The following is a 22,148-nucleotide window of genomic DNA, read 5'->3' on the forward strand; positions in this document are numbered from 1 at the left end:
AACGTTTCTAAGCCACTAAGCCACTAATATCCTTTTAGCAGCTTAGCCGCTAATCCTTTAATAGCCGCTTAGCCGCTAAACCGCTAATAGCACTAATCCGCTTAGCCGCTAATAGGGTTGCTTCGCAAGACGAAAAAACCGCTAGACGAAGAGAATCGCAGAACGGATTCTTTTCATCTTGCGAGGCACCACTGTATTCAGAGGATAATGACATCTACACCTGACTATGTATATTTAATATGTGACTTTCTAAATAATAAAGACAGGGTTGTCAGGTAAATGCGCCTCTACAATGTGGGAGATTTTTAATAGTAACAATAATAATAATAGTTGTGAATTCGTAATAGCGCACTAACAAGTCACTCTATGCGTTTCTTTCCCATGGCTCAATGTAATCCAAACCAAGATGTGCAAAAATTTCTTCCTCACTTGCAGCTTTCAGGAAAATCTTCTGTAAAAATAAAAAAGAGAGCAGCATAAGCCTTGGGAAGGTAATAATTTTTGAAAACAAAAAACACACATTTCTATTTGAAATAAGATTCTTAGCCATTTTATAATCCAACTGTATAAAATGTCTACTCAGAAGTAAATCCCATCAAATTCAGTGCAGTGATTCCCAAGGAACTGGGTAGAGAATCACAGAGATACTACTAATCTCGATCTCATCAGAAAGAACCAGAAAATTCATCATCATGTTCTGAATGAAGGGCCATCCTTTTCTGGACCGACAAATGCACTAACTTTTCATAGATTGTGCAGAAACGCAAAAATACAGAGGCTTCGCTTTTCTTTATGCTTGTAATGATATTTTTGGAACTCAGGATCAATTATTTGTGTCTGCAGGAACTCTCTCCCTATCTCAACTGAGCAATTATTTCAATGAATATAAATATGACATTTATGGTTGCTAACATGACCATTAACTACACTTAATACAAAATGGCTGTTTTGCAAATGACTTCTGTCTATGAATTGCAATGCTGTATTTCTCATTCTGGTTTCAATTATCAATAAGACATGTGAAGCGTGAAGTGAACGATCTTCGTTAACATTTTAATCAATGAATCTTTTTTAGTGCACCAGGATCAGATTTCAAAACCACCCTTTAACTCATAACTTGTTTTGGCTTTGTTCTATTAATGTTGCAAATGTAGCTTTTCCAAAATGATTTGACATACAAGAGAAATCTTAAATTCACAAATTATCTTTGCTGAGCACTTTTTCCAAAGTGCCCTTCGTTAACTAGGTTGTGAATGAATGGCATACTGGCTGGGAAGGTGAGCTATATTCAGTTAAATACATTTATAACCCAGAGCTGTAGGATTTCTACTTTTTGTTCCCACTGGTTCTGATCTTGCTATTCTACCAGAACCATCCCCCAAATATTATTTATTTGCTTTTCTGTTATATCTCGCCATCAACACATACTCTGTTACATTCATGCACAAACCAAAAAGAAGCCCGATAACATAAATATTAAACATAAACATGTAATAGTAATAGTAACATATATATATTCCTCCAAGCTGTTTAAATCCTATATATCTTTACTTTTACTTCCCTTCCACTCTTTCCTTGGTGTCCTATCTACTATCGTTTTAACTGTGTTTTCTTGTTCTTCTACATTATTCTCATTAGCTTACATTGTCTCATGTTGAAGCATATACTGCTGAGTATTTGTTCATCCAGTTATGATAATTTTCTTGTTATTATATTTTTTCCATATAATCTATATATAATATCCAGTGCTCTTTAGACCAGGAGCTTTAAATCACTGCTAAATTGAGACATAAGGCAGCCACAAATTCTCCTACCCATACCTATTACCTACCCCAACCATAATAGATTGGGACATAGGATCGAGGAGGAGAACAGAATGCAGGATTGAGAATGTGCCCAAGTCTCCCAATGAAGTAGAAGTTTTAAAGGGAAAAGGTGTCTCTCCCACATGCAACCTGGGAGCCCCGAAGCAAAGGATGACCTGATAACACACTTCACGTGTTTGACGTCTCGTGAAATGCGCATCAACATTTAGGCATGGCTTACATGACCTTGTGCTGTGATTTCACTCTGAGATATAAAATGTTTTGATGGACATTCTGTTCTTCTGCATCTCTAAACAAGTCTTTGAGCTTCTTGTAAATGGCTCCTAGAAGGTACTCCATAAAATTAAATTGCCCTGAACAATCTGGCTCTGTAAGTTAAACGTTAAGTGCTATGCACAGCTTTAAGAAAGATTGAAATTAGAAAATGTGCACATTCAGTCCAGTCTCTCACCTCCTCTCTGTCCCTCGCCGGTTGTCCCATCTGCCTCCCCCTTGCCTCCACCTGCTTTTCTCACCCAAGCCCTCCTTCACTCACAAGTTTAAGTGGTGCCACTTTGAATACAGAAAGTGATAAGAAGGTGACAGCAGAAACTGGGATCTCAATGGGAGTGGAAGAGGTGACAGGTGGAGCAGAGCACGGGGATCCTTCCTAGCACTAATGTCACAAATCTGAACCCAAATATTGCCCTTTGTGCACAGCCTTATTGAAAAGGAAATCATAGAATTCTATGATTTCCTTTTCAATAGGGCTCCGCACAAAGGGCAATAATGAAACCATTTCTTCCTGAAAGCACTTCAAGATTCATGCAGGTGGGTCAATCACAATAAAGATGAAGGAACAAAGTGGTTTCATCTGCCTATTGTGCTCTGAAGGCTGGGTCTTGCAAAGTCAATAGCCATGAGTAGTTCAGATCGTAATGGGAAAAGGTATTCTGTTTGTAGAAGGCAAAGAGACACTTTACGCACAAAGGAACTTCACCACTGGATTTGCCTTCTTGGAAGAAAATCAGCCAAGAAGAGAAAAGGAAGGCCTCCCTTTCATACAGTTGAGTTTGGTCTTCATCTCCCATTACCGCTAGCTTGCCCCCTGTAAGAGCAAGACAGCAGTGACAGTAGAGGCAGTTCTAGAAGAGGAAGGATATTTCTCTTGCCCCAAACACAGCCAATTCTGCTAAAAGGAGAGGCCAAGGCCTCTTTCTCTGTGGAGCACACAAAGAGGCACTGCCTCAAGGCCTAGGAAAAAGCCAGACGAGCTTGGTTCTGACCTCATCTTCCTCTTCCTATCTCCCCCCACATCATAACAATGAGTACTTGCTATGGCTGTACTCATCCCAGATCCTGATCCATTTTTTAAAAAATCTTCATGCTTGTTGTCTTTATTACATACACAACATAAACATTTTTCTCACGCTCCACAGGCCAAAAAAAAAAAAAAAAGGCTTACAGATGTTAAGATAAGACTCCCCCACTCTCTGGCTTAAAATCTTAAAGGTGTGACACAAAAGGAAGGGAGGTTGGGAGAGGAGGAACAAAGCAAACTCAGGCACTATTTCTTAGTTGCTGAGTTCTTGTCATAACCAGCTGAAATGGAAAGATTCCCATGGAGATGAGGAGCCAAGTTGCTGGTCTTTCAGCAGAGCTTAGGGAGAGGTCCTGCAATTTCTCCCTCTCCTAGAGCCCATATATTATTGTTACCATCTCAGAGGACATCATGGGACTAAGAGAGAGAGCTACAGACTGGGAAGTCTCTGGTTTGACTCTTGCCTCTGCTAGGAACTTGTTATTGTTATGGATGAACATTAATTTGTACCCCACCTTTATGTAACAAGCGACTCCCCAAACAGCTTGCAGAACACAAAGCAAAACCAGCAAGGCGAGTGATTTGTGCACAAGAAAATCCTGATCCAAACTGAGGTGATTTTGGTTGGGCTTGGATTAGGCTGGAGCAGGGTGAGGAGGGTGATCACCCTGGATCAGTTCAGGAACACCCCGGAGCAATGTGTTTAACCAGGATTTTCAAGCCTAACTAAAGACTGTTCCCAGCCCCTGATTTGGTTCGGAGCCCAGATCCAGTTTGGCCCCAAATCTCCATGGCCTCTTCAAAGTGTGTGATCAGGTCCTAAATTGGATCAGGGGAGCATACTTGCAAGAATATGATCAAACCCACAAAGAAATGTGCTGCTTCCAACAATGATATGTGGTTGAAATCACATGAATGGATACATTTGCTCAAAATTCATAGTAGTCTAAGAGGTGGGGGAATAGCCCATGTCAAATATGTCATCATAAAGCAGGCACCAGAGAAAGTTTTACACTTGTAAGGAGATAGATGTACCAGAGCTCAAAAGGTTCTATAAAGTCAAGAGCCCAGTGATATTTATTGAATGTATCAGTACACTTCTGCAGGCAATCCCAGAAACATCGCCACAGTCCATAGAGGTTTTTCTTGACAGACCAACAGTTATTACATGAAATACATGTAACTGAAAGCCATTTTTTTTTTTTTTGTTATCCCAAAAAGCCTGTGGAACAAGGAACAAAACACTCTTTTTCAGGGTTCAACTTGGGTCCCTTTTTCATTTATTGTATTTCAAGTAGACCCTACTCTGAGCTTACATGTACTGCTGGCAGCTAAGATGGGCAGAATCAGAAAGGATGGGGACAGATAAAGAACTTTCAACTAAATTAACCAAAAGACAGTTGAAAAGTTTCACACAGAGCAATCAAACTGCCCTCTTGTCCATTTCAATATAAAATATTTTTCTTTTGAAATTCTATACGCTATTGGGTGGTACAGATTCATATTTTGCCACCTAAAGCTGCACATATTCCTCAAGCTACAAACCACTGTGCATTTGTCTTACAGTCAATATTCAGACTGCACATTTCTCAAGTTACAAATGCAGTTATCACGATCAGTTCATTGCTGGAAATTGCTAGGATGGATTTTCTATCTGAGACACGAACTTCAGTTCTATGTAGATGAAGTGCCCGATAATGAGAGACACTCTCAAAGGAGCTTTTTTTCTGTTTTACTCCTAGCACCATGAAAATTGGCGGCATGTATTGCAGCATTAACACCAATCCATCTGCGTATTCTGATGTTCTCCATCCAAGCTTCTGATTCATTCATATCAAATCATTCCAATGCACAACTGTGGACACTTCCTAATTTATGTGGGGAAATGCAAAAAAGCCATTGACGTCTGCATTATCACAAAACAGGAGAACCACATGTACAATGTAACATCAGAACAAGGCTTAAGTCACTAGTCAGATGCAATAAACTCAATGCTTGTTAATTAGCTCTCAGAATGGTTTGGATCCAGAGAGCCAACAAGGCAGGCATCCAAGGTTGGAGGAAATGAGCCCAGGAAAACAGAATAATCACCTGGGCTGTGAAACCAAGCAGAGCAGAGCAGGCTTGAAATTCTGAAGCACACAAAAAAAGGACACAGGGTGAAGAAGAGGAGAAAACAGGATGCTGGACTAGATAGACTTTTGGTCAGATCCAGGAGGGTTTCTTTGACACTACTGGCATCAGCCTCCACTCAGGCTTCTTTCATGCTCATTCTTTTAGGATACCAAGGAATCAAGGATTCAGCAACCGTCTCCAGGTAAGTCATTCCCACAGGAAGTGTATTGATTTCAGTACATTCACTTACAATGGCTATCATCCTTAGCGTTTCCTACATTGTTGAACAACATATGGATAAAATCCAGTGGGGGTGGAATCCAGTCTGGAAAGATGTATTTACCTGGTGCCTTAGTTCCTATGAGCTAAAATTCCACTGAGTGTAGCTTATGGGCCTCAGGGAAAATTCAGCCTCACAGCAGTGATTCATATAAATGCAGTGGCATATATTCTTACTCATTAGGAATCTGCACAGTCCTTTTGACTTTTAAACTAAGAAATAAATAAAAGTATAGTCTACCTTTTGGAGAATTTTCCACGAGTGAACAATAATATTTAAAACATTCCAATAAAGCACAAATTATTTCTTCCATGGAAAATGTTAGACAACTCTATCACCCCTTACTAGACCCATATATATGTGGATCATAATTTCACTTTCAACAGACTTATTAATGATAGTGTGCAAATTATAAGAAATATATATGTTATACTTTAATTACTATTTTAATGAGTCACAGTTAATGGGGGAAGTGTAAGAGAATGAAGATAGGAACATGATCCAACTAAGATCGCATGCACTTAACTCTTCAAAAAATTGCAGTCAAACTTTGAAACCCATTGAAATTAAACATGTTCAATGTTGGCTGATCATATTCCTAATCTTTTCTTCTGAAAGAATGCCTTGAATGGGAAATGTAATCAATGAATACATTCTCAGGCTCAGAGAATACTCACCTTCACAATATATACATGCAGGTGTTCTTGTGATTCAGGTATATATAGCTTTAAAATATAAATGCCAATTGAATACTGAGCCTGAAACAATGATGTCTTTAAGTGAAGTTCTGAGCAATGCCAGATGAGGAAAAGAGTATAAAATATTTTTTGCATTTAATCTTACACAGCAGAAGAGACATATATTGAAAAATGGCACACACACCAATAAGGGAAGTTCAGGCAGGAAAGGCCATCACAAAGGAAACATCTACCCAAAACTAGAACTGGTTTAAAAAAAAGCATACACACACATTGCATTTCGAATTTAATATTCCTGGGTTTATGAACTTGCAGAGTTCCAAACATTTAGCAAAATGGAAAATCACCATAGCACTGGATTTATCTCAAAGAATTAAAAAATAATTTGGTATTAAAAGTAAATTTTATAGCTGTTTTTTTCATTAAACCCCTCAGCTGTGTGGCCAATTAGTCAACCTTGGCAAACAAGCCTTCAGAAAGATAGCCAAGTTGATAAATGCCATTCTGTAGCCCATGTCCTGCATCATAGCCCTAAGCTTAGTTTAAAGTAGAAGTCCCACTGAGTTCAATGGGGCTTACTGCCAGGTAAGTAAATATAAGATTTCAGCTGAAGTTCTATAAAAAGAATGGGTGTTTGTGTGTGCCTAGAGCAGGGGGAGCCAGTGGTGCTCCACAGATGTTTTGGATTCCAGCTAGCATGGCCAAGGGTCAGGGACTATGAGAGTTGTGGGGTGGGCACATTAAGTTGCTCCAGAGACAAAGGTTGGGTAACAATAAGGCCAAAATGTATGTGGGGGTTAAAACAGGCCACAATGTTATTGATTACAAGGTATCTGGATTCAGGTAGGTAGCCGTGTTGGTCTGATGCAGTCGAAATATATAAAAAAATTGTCCAGTAGCACCTTAGAGACCAACTAAGTTTGTTCTTGGTATAAGCTTTCGTGTGCATGCACACTTCTTCAGATACACCGAAACAGAAGTCACCAGACCCTTCTATATGGTGGGAGGGTGGGGTGGGGTTTTTCTCAGGAGGGTGGTAGGAGATGGGTGATTGACTCAATGGGTATGGTAAACCTGTTGACGACTGTTAACAACTGCAATTAGTCCTACAAGAAAAAGCAAGGGATAGTATGCAGATGATTAGCATATGTAATGAGACAGGAATCCAATAACTCTATTAAGACCAGGTCTCTCCATAGTTTTCAGTTTAGTGATAAGTTGTAATTCAGCAACTTCTCTTTCAAGTCTGTTTCTGAAATTCTTTTGTAATAAAACAGTTGCTTTGAGATCTTGTATTGAATGTCCTGGGAGATTGGTGTGTTCTCCTACTGTAGCTGGAGTAGGCATTTGGCAAGACAGCATGGCACTGTGCCGCAAAACTGTTTCCACTGCTAACTGGGGTCTCCCCTGCGTTTGAGATCCTAACCAATGTCATTTCCATCACAAGGGGGAGGAGGAGGAGGCATAACCAATTATCAATCCTCCCCTTTGTCTATCCACTGTGCTGTACAGGGAGATTCAGTTCCATATTATAAAATGCAAGATAGGGAAGCCTTGAGCAGATTAAATTAACAGCAAAGGCAAGAGGATCTCCCCAACACCAAACACTCTTGAAGGTTTCCCCCAGTCTTAACATTGAGATATTTCAGGAGTTACATGCAGTCTTTTCTTGCTGTCCGAAGAAAATTAGTAATTAATCAAATGGGATGTGCTTGGTTCATACACTTTTGACTCCCCCCAAAGATGGGTAAATCAGAAATGAGTTTGAATGGGCTAAGTGATCAAATGTCAACAAAACAAACACTACAGCACAAATAACTGGATGCTCATCTTATTGACATTCACGTTTCTACAAATCCCAAAATAGCACTTCTAAGTGATTATTTTCTTGTTCCTATCGATTTCAATTACACGTCCCCCAGTCCCATGAGTCTGCAGCACTTGGCAGCATCTTCCTAAAGCACTCAGGATTGAATAATCCTAAATAAAAGCACAGAAAGGAAGATCCTACTGAAGAGGCAGAGACACGCTGGGTTGGGGGAGGGAGAATTCACTCGACAAGGCAATATCATGGATGAAAAATTAGGCATGGACTCAAAGGTATGTTGGCCCAACAGCACAAGCCAACAAGATGAAAATGTTCTTCTCAGATATTTCACTGCACAAATATCAACATCAATACTTAGTCTTCAACTGAAATATCGGGTGGACTACAGACTTCCCCAGTTATTACCCATTTTATTCAATTGCAGAGGATACAACACAGATTAAACAGCTGCAACATCCAGTAAGACAAATCTAGTGCTTCTGTCTATAAAACTGAGTGGGAACATAATTTGATTGGATCCCCGTGTCATATATATTGGTCTGGCTACTGCTCAGGACCACCCATTTGATTACCACTTATTATGGAACTTGCCTCTTCTCTTCTCCCACCTCTATCCCTTGCTTGCTTTATACATTCTAGCTGAAAAGCTAGCTTTGTCTTGTACCGTTTATTTTATGCCTTTTAGATTAGCAAGCCCTTTTTTTAAAAAGTGATATTTTAAAGGTTTCCATTGGCAATCTGACTGAGAACTACATGAAAATTGTGTCAGAAAACCAGAAGTAATACTGAGCTAGAGTTTTTAAGCAAATCTCCCTGCTTTGTGAAGAACAGCACCTTCTTCCTCTAGAAGTCTGAACGGCATAAAAAAAATAAAATTGAGAAATTCAGACCACAAAGGCATTACTAATACCTTGGGATGTGAATTAATGGAAGCAATGCTGAGTTAAATGTAATGCAAGTTTGTAAATCAGGTTGCAGAAAGCTCTACCCAACTTCTTTATTGCTAGATGGAATACAAAATATTTTAGTAGCAACTCTAAACACTATTGTTGCTGCTGTACCTGAGATGATGATGATGATGATGATGATGACAATGATGATGTCGTAACATCAATGTGTATGGTGCCATACAGAAAACCAGGAAATACGTTTCTTCCCAAGAGGATTGCAATATCACTTTTTATCAAATTTATCTTTACTGATACTTATTTATTTAAATGACATCAGTATGAATAGCTTATTAATGAAGAAAGTAAAAGATTCCTGTTCAGAAGACATCTTAAAGCATACATACCTTCGTTCTCTAGGGACGCAGGTGGCGCTGTGGGTTAAAGCCTCAGCACCTAGGACTTGCCGATCGAAAGGTCGGCGGTTCGAATCCCTGCGGCGGGGTGCGCTCCTGTCGTTTGGTCCCAGCGCCTGCCAACCTAGCAGTTCGAAAGCACCTTCGGGTGCAAGTAGATAAATAGGGACCGCTTACTAGCGGGAAGGTAAACGGTGTTCCGTGTGCAGCTCTGGCTTGCCAGAGCAGCGATGTCACGCTGGCCACGTGACCCGGAAGTGTCTGCGGACAGCACTGGCTCCCGGCCTATAGAGTGAGATGAGCGCACAACCCTAGAGTCTGGCAAGACTGGCCCGTATGGGCAGGGGTACCTTTACCTTTACCTTTACCTACCTTCGTCTATTTCATAGCTATTTGCCCAGAAGTTATACCGGCTGCTGGTGTGCGCAAAAATTGTATCCAATTATTGAAGCTTATTTGCTAAGTGGATGATGTGACAGATTTGGGACTAAGTTCCTGATCTTCAAAATGATTAACGGGTTGAAAAAAAATGGGTCTGCTTATCATGAACTGTGGCTTAGTGTGAACAAGCAAGTCTGCTGGTGTACAGTGAGAAAATCACAGCCACTTTGGTGAGCCAAGAACAAACCTTGGTTACAGCTTGTGGTTTGTTTGGAGGAAGACAAACTACAAATCCACATTCTGATGTAATGCTAAGCCAAACCATAGTGAAGCAGCACCAGGACCAGAGGAACAAAAGAACAAAATGGCAAAAATATTCTCACCATGCAGCAGCACACTTGCTAAAATTTGGCTTATTGTTATGTGCAAACTGGGTCAAGTCTGAAAGGGCAAATGAGATAATGGCATGAAATTTGTTTGGACGGGAGAAGAGTAGAGGTAATTTTGCACTGTATTGTACATGAGATATTTATGTATGTTCACTTTGATAAAACAGACTCCAGGGGTAAACAATTTGACATGCCTTAGGCCTTATATTATACAACGAATGTAAATTCCACATTTAACTGGCATTTTGTTGTAGAAATATTTGCATTACAGTGCATGCTTTAAAAATCTAATCTATCCTTAATCCAGCTACAAATATAACGACAAATAAATTAGATGGAAAACCATCACTCTTTGAAATGACATTATAACAAACTCTGATTGAACAAGGAGTTTTCCGAACATAAGCCACTGACTCGAAGCCCTTGAGAAAAATCATGAGGAACAGTATTAAAATATGCAGTGGAATTTATTCTAAGCAGTCTAAGCATGAATACACTTTGAAGCAAATATGAAGCAGAATTATGTACCCTAGTTTCATTTGATCATTGGACAAATTTTAGAATCATAAATTAATGAAGCCCTATATGTTTCTATAAATGATTTTTTTGTGATATCTATCCTATGGAAAAAATTACCTCTAATGTGTTTATTAGATAAAACTGATTTATCAAGCAAATGTTGGAAATAACAAGTATTTACAAGTATTTGGCAAAAAATATTGCAAGCACATCAGGTTTAGTCCCCTGTTCCTTTGGAATGATTATATGCTCACCATATTTATATTATATTGTTATATAATCCCATGGGCATAGTATTTCCCTATGGGAGGATGTGGTGTCTGCAGAGGAATTCCCATAGAATGCAATAGAGCTCCTTGCTCCTCCCTCTCAGCACATAGAGTGCAGCAGATGGTTATGAGAAACTTGGTGTAGAAGAGGTGAGTGACTGAATGGGAATATGGGGAGTATGTGCGGGCCTCTCATTCCCCCAGGCAACTCTGGTCAGCTGACTGTGCATGTGCAAAGTTGGAGGGAGAAGAAGTATGCATACATACAGGAATCCTTCTGCATGTGAGTTTATGCAGGGAAGAATTGTGCCCCAAATCCCATGTAAACTAATATATCTGATGAGAGTCACCTTTTCCTAAGTCTGGTACAAGTTGTGTGTAAAATCCATGACCCAGTCTAGCTAGGCTCCAAGAGCATGCACAATCAGATCCCAGACCAATACACAATTGTGCATGTAAACAGATATCAAACATGCATTTCCTCTTTCTAGGCCAATAAGCCAGGGTTGTGCCTGTTCAATTGTTCAAAGAAAGCTTGAATTCCAATGGAAGGGAAAGCACATGGCCTCAGCACCTGCTTCTTCACCAAACATCTGGTGGGCATGTTTTTAGCTATTTCTTAAAGGTGAAGCCCTAGTGTAGGATCAGTAGATGCCACATAGAAAGCTGTTCTATGAGAAGGAATGAAAAGCTTAAGATGTGTTTATTCAAAATATTTATGTACTGCTTTTCACCCTAGTAGATTCCAGGGTCATGTACAAATCAATAAACAAGTAAACAAATTGATAAAACATGGACCAAAGATAAAGACGGTTGCTGTCTTTCTCTCCAAACCAACGGCAACATGTCTGTGGTATAGGACACATTCATACTCATGGGATACTAACCGTGGACATTTATATGCACTTAAATTCTGTTGAACTCAGTGGTGTAGAAGGGTACAAGATACTGCACTGGATTGTGCCCATGATCATGATGAAATTATCTAACCATTTTTCAGATGTACTTTCATTTCAGATAAATTACCCCAAAATGCCAACTGTGACAAGAGTATTAGCACCTCAGAGCTTCATAGCATGTAGATAAAGGAAAGCATAGGTAAAACATTTTAAGATACAGTAGTCATATGAGAGCTACTGTTTTTCTATAACTCTGAAGCAGTGTTTTAGTTATCTATTCTACTTTATAAGCAGCTTAGAGAAGTCTGTCCCTTTACAGCAAAAGGCTCTGAGGCTCTTTAAACCAATCTTTATCAGAATCCCCTTGGTATCAACACGCAGCAGCAAGCTTTAATTATACAAAAGTTGCTCGTGGACCTCAGAACGCACAATCCATTGCCCCAATACAGTCAGTTGTGTGTCCCCGTGGTTCAATGATATCACAAACACCATAATATCTGAGCCAATGGCAGTCATAGCTGGCTGACTTGTAAAGGGAATGAAGGCTCACTGTGACATGTGAAAGCCTGTTGCAAGCCCCAGGTGAACTGATTTGGTTTTATTGGCGTTAAAGAATCACTTGGCTGGAGTGAAAACATGGCAGGTAAACAAAACAGAAGCGGAGGCTCTTATAAGAAGTTATACTGCCCACCACATTGGTGGATTTGTCAGCTAACAGGTTGACAACTATTAGATTTGTGTTGTTAACATTTTCACAGGTGCTTTTATCACAACCTTTTGTGCTGAACATGGGATTTCTATGTTTTTATCCTAAGTGAAAACACAACACAGCCAAGAATTCTGTGTGCAAAGTAATTTAATTAGTTTCAGATTTAAGTGGATTTGTACATTGCCCATGTAAAAGTGACCTATCAATTATGAATCTCTAGCAATTAAAGTTACCAACTGGATTGCTGTGCAGAAAGCTTTAATATGCAAAACAATGCATGGTCATTCTTTTTTATTCTTTTTTTGGAGGAAGAGCTGAGATTATCTGAGCACTTGGTTTCTAAAGCAGGCCAGGTGCAGAGAAAAACAAATTCCCAGAGTTGAATGCAAAATTGCTCTTCTGCCCAGAGAGATAAAAGCTGGGGAAGCACTTAGTAAGTGAAAGAATGTGCATCTGTTTACAATGACTCAGTGTTTAATTGTAGTAATGACTATGTGAACAACACCAATCACATTGGAAATCAATATTATAAATTTGGAATCTTTATGTTTACTTTATGGCTAATCCAGTCATTACTGCAGACATCTAAAGCAAACACTGCAGCTGTACCATGTTTAATTCATCAAGATGTTCTCTCAAGACTGACTGCCTCTCTGTTATCACCAAATAATTTTAGCTGAGCATCTGCCAAACTCTAGACTAGAGCATCCAGTTTTGCAAAGAACCATTAAAAGCCCCTCTTTAACTTGGCAAGCAAATCCACTTCTAGAGTTTCTTTGTAATAAAAGCAAGTATGAAACAAAATGTTCTGTGTTCCTACGGAAAGGCAACTGCCTTTAAAAAATGCAGGGTTTTTATTTATTTATTTTCTGTAGATAAGCAACATAAACACCGCCTGGAACCCAAAGAGCCTTTTGGAGAGTTACAGGCCATATTCATACAAGCCAGAGGACCAGTTTCAGATGGCATATATGAATCTATCTTACACAGAAGAAGCCAGCAACTCCCCAAGGTCCTAGTTCTACCTATGATTCTTTTAACTGGGGGGGTGGGGGTGGAGAACCTTGGGTCCTACAGTGTTGAAAGCAAATGCTCCCCCACCCCAAGCTATGAAACTAATCTGGTAGAAACAAATGTTGCACTGGATAGCAGCAGCAGTGGATCAAACGTCCTCCCTTCACAGAGAGAAGGAATTAGAGTATACAATTTTGCACTGTGAATGGAAATAAACGTTTTACAGTATCTGGAGGCAGCGCATGGAGGGTATAATCTCTACGTGAAGACATAAGAACAGTGCTCTCCCTAAATGTCTCACTGCTAGACATCCAGTTTAGTCAGCTATTACTTGTCCTTCATACTCATGAACCCAGAAAAACCTACCTGGTCGATGTTATAGAGGGTTCATCCAGACTTCCTTTAGTGCCACATTTCTAGGCATCAGTGCAAGCTTTAAAGCTCCATGTCTGAATAGTGGGTTTTTGTTTTCCTTTGTCCCAGCTCTTTTCCTGGGAAAACTTGTGTTTTACCGCTAAATTGGAGCAAATGGCAATAGGATTTTCCATAGGTTGTCATTTGCTCTGATTCATCCGTAAAATGTGGGCCAGGATGAGCCCTGAAAGGATACTAGGTTAGATTGTGATGTAAAACACATCCTCTCTTCTAAAGCTGTGAGCAACCCGAATGAGTACAGTGGTACCTCGGTTTTCGAACGTCTCCATTGACGAACATTTCGGTTTTCGAACGCCATAAACCTGCAAGGAAATGCTTCGGTTTTCGAACACGCCTCAGAAGTTGAACATGCCACGCAGCTTCCGATGAATGCAAGATCCTCTGACCTAGCTGCCGGCTATTGAGTTTTCGGTTTTTGAACATTTCAGAACTCGAACAGTCTTCCGGAACAGATGACATTTGAAAACCAAGGTACCACTGTACCTCTTACAAGCTTCTTTCAAGTTGTAAGTGAGATGTGGCCTATTTTCATTAATATTAGAGAAAGGCTGCAACCCTATGCACACTTTCCTATGAGTAAATATCACTTGGAGACTGACTTCTGAAGTAAACATTTATAGAATCTTTATAGAAAACATCATCGCCATCATTATTATTCACTGAATTTGTTAGTCATTTTACTTTGCCCAGTGACTTACAACCAACCAACCAGACCAAAAAAACCTCACATAGATACATTAAAACCAAAAGGAAAAAGAAATACATTAAAAACATCCTGCCAACTTCTAAATGGTCATAGATAGTTAAAGGCCAAAGGTCTGGTTATAGAGGAAAGTTCTGTTATGCTCCGTTCTTCCTCAGAGCAGTTTACCTCTGGTTCTCAGACTAGCTGTGTTTCAACAGCCAAACTGCACTATTGGCCTTTCAAGAATATTCTCTAGGCTTTGCTCTATTTTTATGAGAGTACATCTCCCTTCTTTGTGTGAGGTTTGTATAATTACTTAAGTCTCTGTTTGCAAGAACAATGTAAGCTCATATAATATATTCCCTTGAGGATTAAAGGAACTAGGAAAATGAGAATGGGGGCCTTTTCTTCTCTCAGGCTGCAGCTTCTATTCAAAAGCTATTATTATCTAACTACATGTTTGAGTGGCAAGGCTTCGGTTTTCAAATCCATTTAGCTAAATCAGATGAAAATGTTTCCATAGGTTGGCTAAGTGAAATTTATCCGTGATGGGCAAAGCAATCACTTTCCAAACTATGATTACTTCCTGAAGGGGAGCTTCACGCCCCAACATGAAATCAAACAGATGCTCTATAAGTGGGCAGCAAAACAGACACGGGCCCAACTTTTGAAAGAAAGAAAGCTATCAGTCGCTGGTTTCATTTGGATGATCAGACTTCATCAGAGGTAGCCAAGATATGAAGGATTTTTGTGTACCCACAAATAGCTTCGTTGCCCCTCCTTTTGCAGAAGCAGTGAAACAAGCCAGAAAACTCTAGTTAACTATGGTTTCCCATTGCATCCAAAACTGGGAACAACACTTAATGGCTTCCAAACAAGCCAGGCTATCCAGCCAATTTTAAACCATGGCTTCATAGCCTGGTTTATTTGGAAGCCATTATCCATAATTTCCAAGTTTCAGTATAGCAGGAGACTATAGTTAACTGCAGCTTTCTGACTTGTTTCACTCTTTGGCTAAGGGATGAGTGAATCATCTGCATGTGGATGCAGGAGGTTTATTCATATCTCAGTTTATTAAGCTGTGAAATCACTGAAGTGTGGCCATTGCATCAGCAAACATAAATAAAAATATATAGTTTATTTGCACTTTTTGCATACTGCTGCTCTTGTGAAATATTTCACAGTAATTGCTTACTGACCTTTAATTAACCTAGCAATAAGAGGTCTATTGGCAGCCATTAGAGTTTTCTGGAAGTTAACATTCTTACTGAAAGAATTGGATGCCACTGTTTGATACGACTGGGTTGAGCCAAGACAGACAGCACACAACATAAGGGAAGCTTTATGAATTCAACAATGCCATTTGAAAGTGTGGGGGGAGAGAGACAATACCTTGGTTTTATCATATAACGCGTGATTATCCAGCATCATTTTCTTTTCGTGGGTAGCATATCTCCGCAGGTCACGTTCAAATTGCTACACAGACAGAAAAGTCGCAACAATATGATAATAAACCAAAATGAATCTCCAAATTCAAACTCGCTGAAATGATGCCTTTTAAGAAGAAATGGTGTTTTCCGATTTCCATAAAGGGGGGAAAATGCATTCACAGCATACGATTTACCAAAGGCTCGTGTAGCAACACACTTCCCTGACTTGAAATTCATGCATTCAACAGATCTCCATTAATTTCAGCTACTTTGAAATACTGGAGTAAGACTGATCCTTTAGAGCGGGCATTAAAAGAATGGGGAAGGCAAAGTCGCCATCTACAAGGAAGTATGTCAGGATCCCATTACTGTACAGATAACATTAAGAAATATGAAATTGCGATCATACATTACCCTCTTCTCTATAATGAATGTAGCCTGCAGTTCATGCGAGCTCCATAATGGATGCTCACCCAGAGGGACTGTCTTTTGACATGTAATACTACATCACATTAGCTTTGTCTGATACTAACTGCCTTGCCGATTGTTATAGTTTTATAAGAAGAGATAGTTTAATTTAAACACATACTGGACTCCATTTGCTTGTGACTCACACAATTTGTCTGAGTCTAAAAAGCTTAAGTGTTTGCACTTTTCCAGTGAGCACAGAAGTTTGCAAAGTGCTTGGCTGCAGCTATCCGCCTAAAGGCATTCACGCTGCTGCCAAAGGAACACACTGAACATAGCATTGTTTTCAGGCTTATATAGCATTCCAATGCATGTCTGTTCAGAAATAAGTCCCATAGAGTTTGATGGGGCTCATTAATATCTGTTATTTCTTGAAAGGAGCAGTAAAGGGACATATCAGGTTCTCTGTCACAAACATGAATACTATGCAATGTGGAAAGGGAGACATTAGGATTTTCCAGTTCTGGTGCTTTCATTAAGGGGTTTTAGAAACTAGAAATTCCATTTTTAAAAGGATAACAATACTCAGCTGTCTTTTCAAAGAAGTACATTTGTAGTTCTCATGGTTGTTCGAGAATGTTTGGGAAATGTTAGCCACAATCTCAGGGAAAAGAAATGTCTAGAGAATGGTCCCAGTTGGCTCACCATTTGCTGAAATATTTCAAATTCCACAAATCCCCAATGTGCCAAAGATTCATGATTAATTTTAAAATTAGGACTGGTTTTTTTAACAACTGCATTTTCTAACAATATAAACAATTTCATAACACCTAGCACAACCTAGTATGGAACCATTACTGTGTAAAGGACAGAGAACTGAACCTGCAGCGGGGTGATCTGGGTTCAAATCCCCAATAAGCTAAAAAGCTCAGTGACAAAACTTGGTCAGGTCACTATTTCTCAGACTAGTCAGAAAATAAAAGAGCACTCTCAACTCTTTGGTAGAAGAATGAGAGACACATTTAAAAATAAATAACCCCCACTGTGGACAATGGGACACAATTAGAAAATGAAATATTGTTCAGATATATGGATCTTCCTATTATGCTGCAAATATCAGAATTTCGGCTCAGGTTTCAAATTAAGGAAAGGAGCTTACTTACCCTAGATCCACTCCATCCTAAGAGTGCAAATGCATATTGTTCAAAGGGGCTTACAACAAGATCCACACGAATTGCTTTCCAGTCCTTCTTTCCTCCCTCAGCAGAAGCAACTGATATAACAGAGTTGCCAAAGTCCACTTTTCCCTTGGGTAATTTTAAAATTATAAAGCACTTCTGAAAATTATCTAAACCATCAACTTTTTTGCTCGGCAGCTTTTTCTTCTCAAATGTAGATTCAATGAGATCATAGTATAAGACCAATCCCTAGAAAGAACACACAATTCAGATATATAATTAATAGCATATAATTAATCAGAAGAACTAGCAATGTAGGTTAATGCTTGATGGACAGCAAGTCTTAGGACCACCATACGACTATCTAAGAGTCATCTTGCCCCAAGAGGAGAAGAAAGCGAAGACATAACAGTCTAATGAGTTGCCTCTCCATCCAGCTTTCCATTGTTCCAGCTGAGATGGTCACTTCCTCCTCCAACCATAACCATAAGGACAATCTCGCTCTGAGTGGATGGGTAAAGGGAAAGCAGAACAACAATCTAGACCACCATTTAGTTCCCACCAGATGAAGGGGCCTTTCCCTTCTTCAAACACCACCTAGAGCAGCCTTTCTCAACCTGTGGGTCCCCAGATGTTGTTGAACTACAACTCCCATCACCCCTAGCTAGCAAGGCCACAGTTGTAGTCCAACAACATCTGGGGACCCACAGGTTGAGAACTGCTGACCTAGAGGCACAACTTTTCTGGAAATTTTGGAGCCATGGGAAGTGGGGGAGTTTTCCAGGTGGTGGTGGAAAAGAAGGATTTTTGAGGGGGGAAATAAAAAATATGCATTTGTTATTTTTACAGCCCCTTAACTTATTGAAAGTCACTTTGTTATTTTTCACATTTGAGTTTACAAAAGAGAGAACAATACATCCATGCCAATCACCTGCATATTGGCAACCACCACTATTCTACTAGCAGGATGCAAGTTGTGCTCTAAGTGTGGGGTTTTCAAGAGAACCTTTATTGAGCAATTTCTACCCATTTTTGTCATCTGCTGCAATGTTGCTGTTGCTTTTGAATTTTGTTTTCTGAATCTCTTTCCTATGTTGCAGTGCGTTCTGATGCCTCAGATGGGCAATCTCTTTTCTGCTTGTGTTTCTGCAAAGCTGCTGTGTTCCTGCAAAGCTGCTGCCAGGGGAGTTGGAAGAGTCACCGCTGTGCTAGATGGGCAAATGACATAAGGCTGTTTCCTATGTTCCTGCCAACAAACGGCTCTTCCCCGCTCCACCCCTTCCCTCTTTAAATTAGATTTCAAATCTGTAGGTGATGGTTCATAATTTTGTATATGCATATCATTCCAATCTTATGCTCATGGAATGCAATATGTAATTAGCTCTATCCCCTGAAGTTGCACCTGGTTCTGTCCCAACCCACTACAGTAGTACCTTGGTTTACAACCATAATCCGTTCTGGAGGTCTGGTTGTAAACCAAAAAAGGTTGTAACCCAAGGCGTGCTTTCACCAATGTGGCCTCCCCTCCAAAATTGGTTGTAATCCCCCCAAAAAGGGACACACACTTCCAGTTTTGATGTGGTTGTAATCCAAAACGGCTGTAATCCAAAACGGTTGCAAACCAATGTACCACTGTACTTTGATCTGACTCTGGACAGTAAAAAAAAAGCAGATCCCACAAATCTGAGTCTTCCCACTTGTTCCAGGTGCAAAATCCCATCACTGTGATTTTAATTTTTAACCACATTTTTGCAGATACCAAGAGAAACCCCTGAAATGATTCATTCATTACAGGAATCTTCACTTCCAGTTTTGTGGCTTGGACCCTTCCAGAGAGCACTTCACTCCCTTAATCCAGGCAATTATAGGCCATTAAATAAGTTAGCAATAAAACATAGGTATGAAACATTCTTTCTCCCTTGCTGATTTAATAATATAAACTCAAGTGGATACGGTTTCAGAATCTGTGGATGGTGCTGTGTGGTAAATATGATGAGAAAGGCATTTTGGGAATGAATGCCTCTAAGTTATTCTTTACTGCCTCCCTATCATTAAATGGCTTAGCAATTTGTAGAAGTAAGTAAGAACACACAAAGGCTAGAAACCTGCAAATAACCATATCATTGCTTTTCTTTTTCTTTTTCTTTTCTTTTTTAAAATGCAATTGGGCAACAGTTACACGGATGCTGACTTCAGCAAGCAATTGAAATCTGACTCAAAGTCAGAATGCAACTTCTAAACAGTAATCAAGGCCTAGGATATATCCATTGAGACAATGTTTCTGATTAACTTAATTTGACGAGGCACCGGACAATACCCTTGTTTCACATAACACAGCTGAAGCAGCACTTCTCTAGGTTACAAATGGGGCCTTTTGTGAAGGCAGCTAGCCGTGAAAATCTTAAAATGCTCTAATCTGAGCATTGTAGTCTACAGAATATGAAATAAACAACACTTATGTCAGTTCCTCAAGCATCTCTCTCTACTCCCACCCCCATTTTAATATTCCTGCACTTGCAAAGGACTATATGCCAGATTTAAATTTTAGCTGAGGGTTATCATACAGACCATTTTAACATGGAGTTCAATTGTTCTGCTCAGTGTTAATACAAGGCAGTATTTCTGGCCTTTGGATAGACTTTTTAACATTAAAAATGAAAAGTTTTTTCTTATATGAACCAACTGTTTGTCAAAATTGCCAGTTTTTGTGTCAATTGCACTAGTTTAAACATTGAAAAGGTTCCTCATTTTTTGAGGAATGAAATTCTGGAAGCTACTGCAGGGTTAGCTTATTATCTAGACTAATAGGGTGCCATTCAGAATATGTCAAACCACCTTACAGCCTTTGTGAAGACTTGAAATTGTTTCAGCCATTTTGTATTTTTTTTTAGGGTTTTGTGGTCTATTTTTAAGGTTTGGGATGGGAAAACCATTTCATAAAGTGTTGTATAATGGACAGATGGCATACTGATGTTATTATGTGATCGTATTTATGGATTCCAAACTGCATTCCTATTTTGTTTGCTGTGACTCACCTAGAAGCTTCAGTTTAGGTGACATACAGATTTAATTAATAGAAATGTGGTTTATTTAGATATGGGCTGCTCTATGCAAGGGGGTGGAACATTCACAAGTTCAAGAGCACCAATGAAACAGAAACTTAAGGGAAGAGAATGAATCCTAAATACTTGAAGACACAGAAACATAACAAATTTTGTAAAATGTAAACTTAACCAGGTCTGTACTCCCCTTTGGATTGAGTAAAAGGGTGGGATCTGGAGTTGAGATAATGTAAAACTAGCAAATGGCATTGGGTAGAGAGAAGTCAAAGTTTAGGGAAAGTTAGAGTCGCAATTAGGGTGCTATGAAGAAATGGCAGAAAGCAGCCAGAAGGCTGGAGTTGATGCAGACTCCCACAAAATGGCAGATGAAGAGCAGTATTTGTTATTCCAGTGGACAGACAAATATGGGACTCAGGTCCACCTTCTGCCACTGCCATCCAGCAAGCTCCAAGGTAGCAGTGAAGCTGGAACTTCAGGGTCGATCCTAGGGTCCCTTGTGCCCTTGGCAAGGAGCTGTATTGGGGGGGGGCTATCTCTTGTGGCCTTGGCACAAAGTTCCACCAAGGCACCCAGAGGAGCCTGCATGACTCACCTGGCCACCCAGAGAAGCAGAGGTCCTAGCCACTCTGAGACAGAGTGGAGAGGCTTGGTTTTTGTATGCACACACACACTGGGCCTGCACCCTTGGCAGGGGCCAACCTACCCAACCCTAAGGTATGCTCCTGAGAAAACCCATGCTCACTTATCTCTTAAAGGAAATGTGTATTAAATGGAACAAACCATGAAGGCAGACCCCATGTGGTGAGCCTGAGTTGGAAACTTAGTGGTTTAGCTGGAGCAAGCTAGTTTCTTCCCTGTACTGGCTATCTTGACCTGAATGCCTTACAAATCATACTCAATGAAGTTGTGGCTTTCTCATCGCAGAGCCTTGTGTTTGTCTCTTCATTTCAAGTGCTGCAGCAAATGCAGGCGTATTAACCATCCAAGACATGATAAATTATTAGCAGTTGATATACTACTGGCCCTGCTTTGTAAGCCCTCACCCAGCAGAGTTTACACTAAAAGAAAAAAGCCTAGAGAGGCATCGTTCATCATCACAACATCTTAGAGAATGCCAGGCCTCAGCGAGTGTAAAATGGCAACGTTCCATTGGCTCCCAGAGACGTTGTGCCCAGTCAGACCAGCTGAGGATTTGACCTAGACTCTCTTTCTAGCATAGCTTGACAAGCACAAATGCATCCATCTTTAGACAGCTGCTAAATCAGTCGGCATGAGTGAGACTGTAATTGTTTCACGTAGCAGGAAACCACTGTTCTAGCAACAAGAACAGGAGAAAATTATTAGGCTGGAAAAAATTACAAACTGCATAATTTTAGGATCCATCTAATGTGCAAATCCCAAACTATCATTTAAGAGTTTG

The 22,148-nt window shown here is 39.8% G+C and overlaps 1 protein-coding gene across 1 annotated transcript in view; it reads right to left on the reverse strand.

Annotated features, from left to right (window-relative positions):
* Window positions 1-200: 200 nt before the first annotated feature.
* Window positions 201-22,148, reverse strand: part of DNTT (DNA nucleotidylexotransferase) — a 99,501-nt gene continuing 77,553 nt past the window's right edge. Inside the window, exons 9-11 of the mRNA XM_028728544.2 lie at window positions 17,652-17,915; window positions 16,043-16,126; window positions 201-451 (exon numbers count right to left, since the gene is read on the reverse strand). Coding sequence (XP_028584377.1) covers window positions 365-451; window positions 16,043-16,126; window positions 17,652-17,915 — 435 coding nt within the window. The 3' untranslated portion in view covers window positions 201-364. The remainder of the gene's footprint in view (window positions 452-16,042; window positions 16,127-17,651; window positions 17,916-22,148) is intronic.

The sequence above is a fragment of the Podarcis muralis genome, chromosome 6 (assembly GCF_964188315.1).
Source record: "Podarcis muralis chromosome 6, rPodMur119.hap1.1, whole genome shotgun sequence".
Taxonomy (NCBI): domain Eukaryota; kingdom Metazoa; phylum Chordata; class Lepidosauria; order Squamata; family Lacertidae; genus Podarcis; species Podarcis muralis.